Source organism: Penaeus japonicus, unplaced genomic scaffold (assembly GCF_977035675.1).
Source record: "Penaeus japonicus unplaced genomic scaffold, GWHDUDI00000001_assembly GWHDUDI00000020, whole genome shotgun sequence".
In the NCBI taxonomy this organism is placed as follows: domain Eukaryota; kingdom Metazoa; phylum Arthropoda; class Malacostraca; order Decapoda; family Penaeidae; genus Penaeus; species Penaeus japonicus.
Window position 1 is genome coordinate 2269408 of NW_028234422.1, and position 2500 is coordinate 2271907.

The window sequence follows — 2500 nt, forward strand, 5'->3', positions numbered from 1 at the left end:
CCTTTTTCTTTTCCTCCCCCTTCACCTCCCTCTCCTCCTCCTCCTCCTCCTCCTCCTCCTTCACCTCTCTCTCCTCCTTTTTCTTTTCCTCCCCCTTCACCTCCCTCTCCTCCTCCTCCTCCTTCACCTCTCTCTCCTCCTTTTTCTTTTCCTCCCCCTTCACCTCCCTCTCCTCCTCCTCCTCCTCCTCCTCCTCCTCCTCCTCCTCCTCCTCCTCCTCCTCCTCCTCCTCCTCCTCCTCCTTCACCTCCCTATCCTCCTCCTCTCTCTCCTTCTCCACCTCCTCCTCCTCCTCCTCCTCCTCTTCCACCTCCTCCTCCTCGTCCTCCTCCCCTCCCTCCTCCCCATCCTCGTCCACCTCCTCCTCCTTCACCTCCTTCTCCTCCTCCTCCTTCACCTCCTCCTCCTCCTCCTCCTCCTCCTCCTCCCCATCCTCCTCCACCTCCACATGACCTGCCGCACCTCCACCCAATGCCAACAGGCGACCACATCGAGGACTGGCTGGAGAGAATCTTGCGAGAGAACGATCACCTTATGGCCGAAGTCAGTTCCACCGGAAGTCCCACGTGCAGCTTGCAGACTCACACCCGATTGCTTTTCGACTGCGTGGAGCGACTTGCACGCGGATACGTCCAGTCAGATCACGTCAAGTATTGCGCGCTTGAAATGTATTGCAGGTAATGCTGAGGTCTCTTTATGTGTGTATGTATATATATATATATATATATATATATATATATATATATATATATATATATATATATATATATATATATGTATGTATGTATATATATTTATTTATTCATTTATGTATATATATATATATATATATATATATATATATATATGTATGTATGTATATATATTTATTTATTCATTTATGTATATATATATATATATATCGATGTATCCATATATATATATATATATATATATATATATATATATATATATGTGTGTGTGTGTGTGTGTGTGTGTGTGTGTGTGTGTTTATATATGTGTTTATGTATGCGTTTATGAATGTATCTGTGTGTGGGTGGGCAAGTGAGTAAGTGAGTGCCTCCCCCCCCCCACACACACACATCTATAACCCCAAATCACACCACAACATTCCATAACCAGTAAGCAGTATCTCATAATCCCCATTCCTCTCTCTCTCTCTCTCTCTCTCTCTCTCTCTCTCTCTCTCTCTCTCTCTCTCTCTCTCTCTCTCTCTCTCTCTCTCTCTCTCATACTCTCTCATATTCTCTCTCAGATTCGCCCCCGCCCACGAGGACGCCCAAATAGCCCAGGTCAAGAGGTCAACGCCGCCCGGCAGAGAGCGAGAGGAGGGGCTGCGGCGACTGAGAGCGAGGCTGGAGCAACAAGAGCCCTTGAGAGCTCTTACATGCTTGATGATTGCTTGCAAGGTCGCGGGAGAGCGGGATGTAAGTTGGAGGTGGGTGGATGGGTGGGTGAGTGGGTGGGTTGGTTTGGGTGGGTTTAGGTGGGTGGGTTTGGGTGGGTTGGTTTGGGTGGTGGGTGGGTTTATGTGGGTTTTGGGTGGGCGGGTTTGGGTGAGTGGGTGGGTGGATGGGTGGGTTTGTGGGTTTAGGTTGGTGGGTGGGTGGGTTGGTTTGGGTGGGTTTAAGTGGGATGTGGGTGGGTTTAGGTGGGTGGGTTTATGTGGGTGCATGGGTGAGTGGGTGGGTTTGTGGGTGGTTTTAGGTGGGTTTAAATGGGATGTGGGGTGGGGGTAAAGGGGAGAGGTGTGGGGGGGTGGGTGATGTTCTTTTTCTGTCTCTTACATGGTGTGTATGTTATCTTTGTCTCGGGATCGTTGTCTGTCTGACTGTCTTTCGCTCTCTCTGTTTTTGTCTATCTGTCTGTCAGAGTCTATCTGTCTCCTGTTTCTCTCTCTTTCTCTCTCTGTCTCTCTCTCTTTCTCTCTCTGTCTCTCTCTCTTTCTCTCTCTGTCTCTCTCTCTTTCTCTCTCTGTCTCTCTCTCTTTCTCTCTCTGTCTCTCTCTCTTTCTCTCTCTGTCTCTCTCTCTTTCTCTCTCTGTCTATCTCTCTTTCTCTCTTTGTCTCTTCTGTCTCTCTCTTTCTCTCTTTGTTTTTGTCTATCTGTCTGCCAGTTTTTGTCTGTCTGCCTGTTTCCTGTTTCTCTGTCTGTCTGTCTATCTGTCTGTCTCTCTATTTTTGTCTATCTGTCTGTCTGTTTCTATGTTTCTGTCTGTCTCTCTCTCTCTCTCTCTCTCTCTCTCTCTCTCTCTCTCTCTCTCTCTCTCTCTCTCTCTCTCTCTGTTTCTGCCAGTCTGTTTTTCTCTCTGATTGTGTATGTCTCTCTCACGTTCTCACTCTCTCTCTGTCTCTGTCTCTCTTTCTCTCTCTTTTTCTGTCTGTCTGCATTTCTCTCTGATTGTGTATGTCTCACTCTCACGCCCGCGCTCTCTCTCTATCTATCTCTTTCTCTCTCTGTTTCTGTCTATCTGTATTTCTCTCTGGTTGTGTATGTCTAT

At 47.4% G+C, this 2500-nt stretch overlaps 1 protein-coding gene across 1 annotated transcript in view; it reads left to right on the forward strand.

Moving 5' to 3' along the window:
- The window catches only part of LOC122263137 (uncharacterized), a 13231-nt gene that overhangs the window by 3742 nt on the left and 6989 nt on the right, over positions 1-2500 (forward strand). Inside the window, exons 2-3 of the mRNA XM_086548505.1 lie at positions 482-677; positions 1256-1427. Coding sequence (XP_086404631.1) covers positions 535-677; positions 1256-1427 — 315 coding nt within the window. The 5' untranslated portion in view covers positions 482-534. The remainder of the gene's footprint in view (positions 1-481; positions 678-1255; positions 1428-2500) is intronic.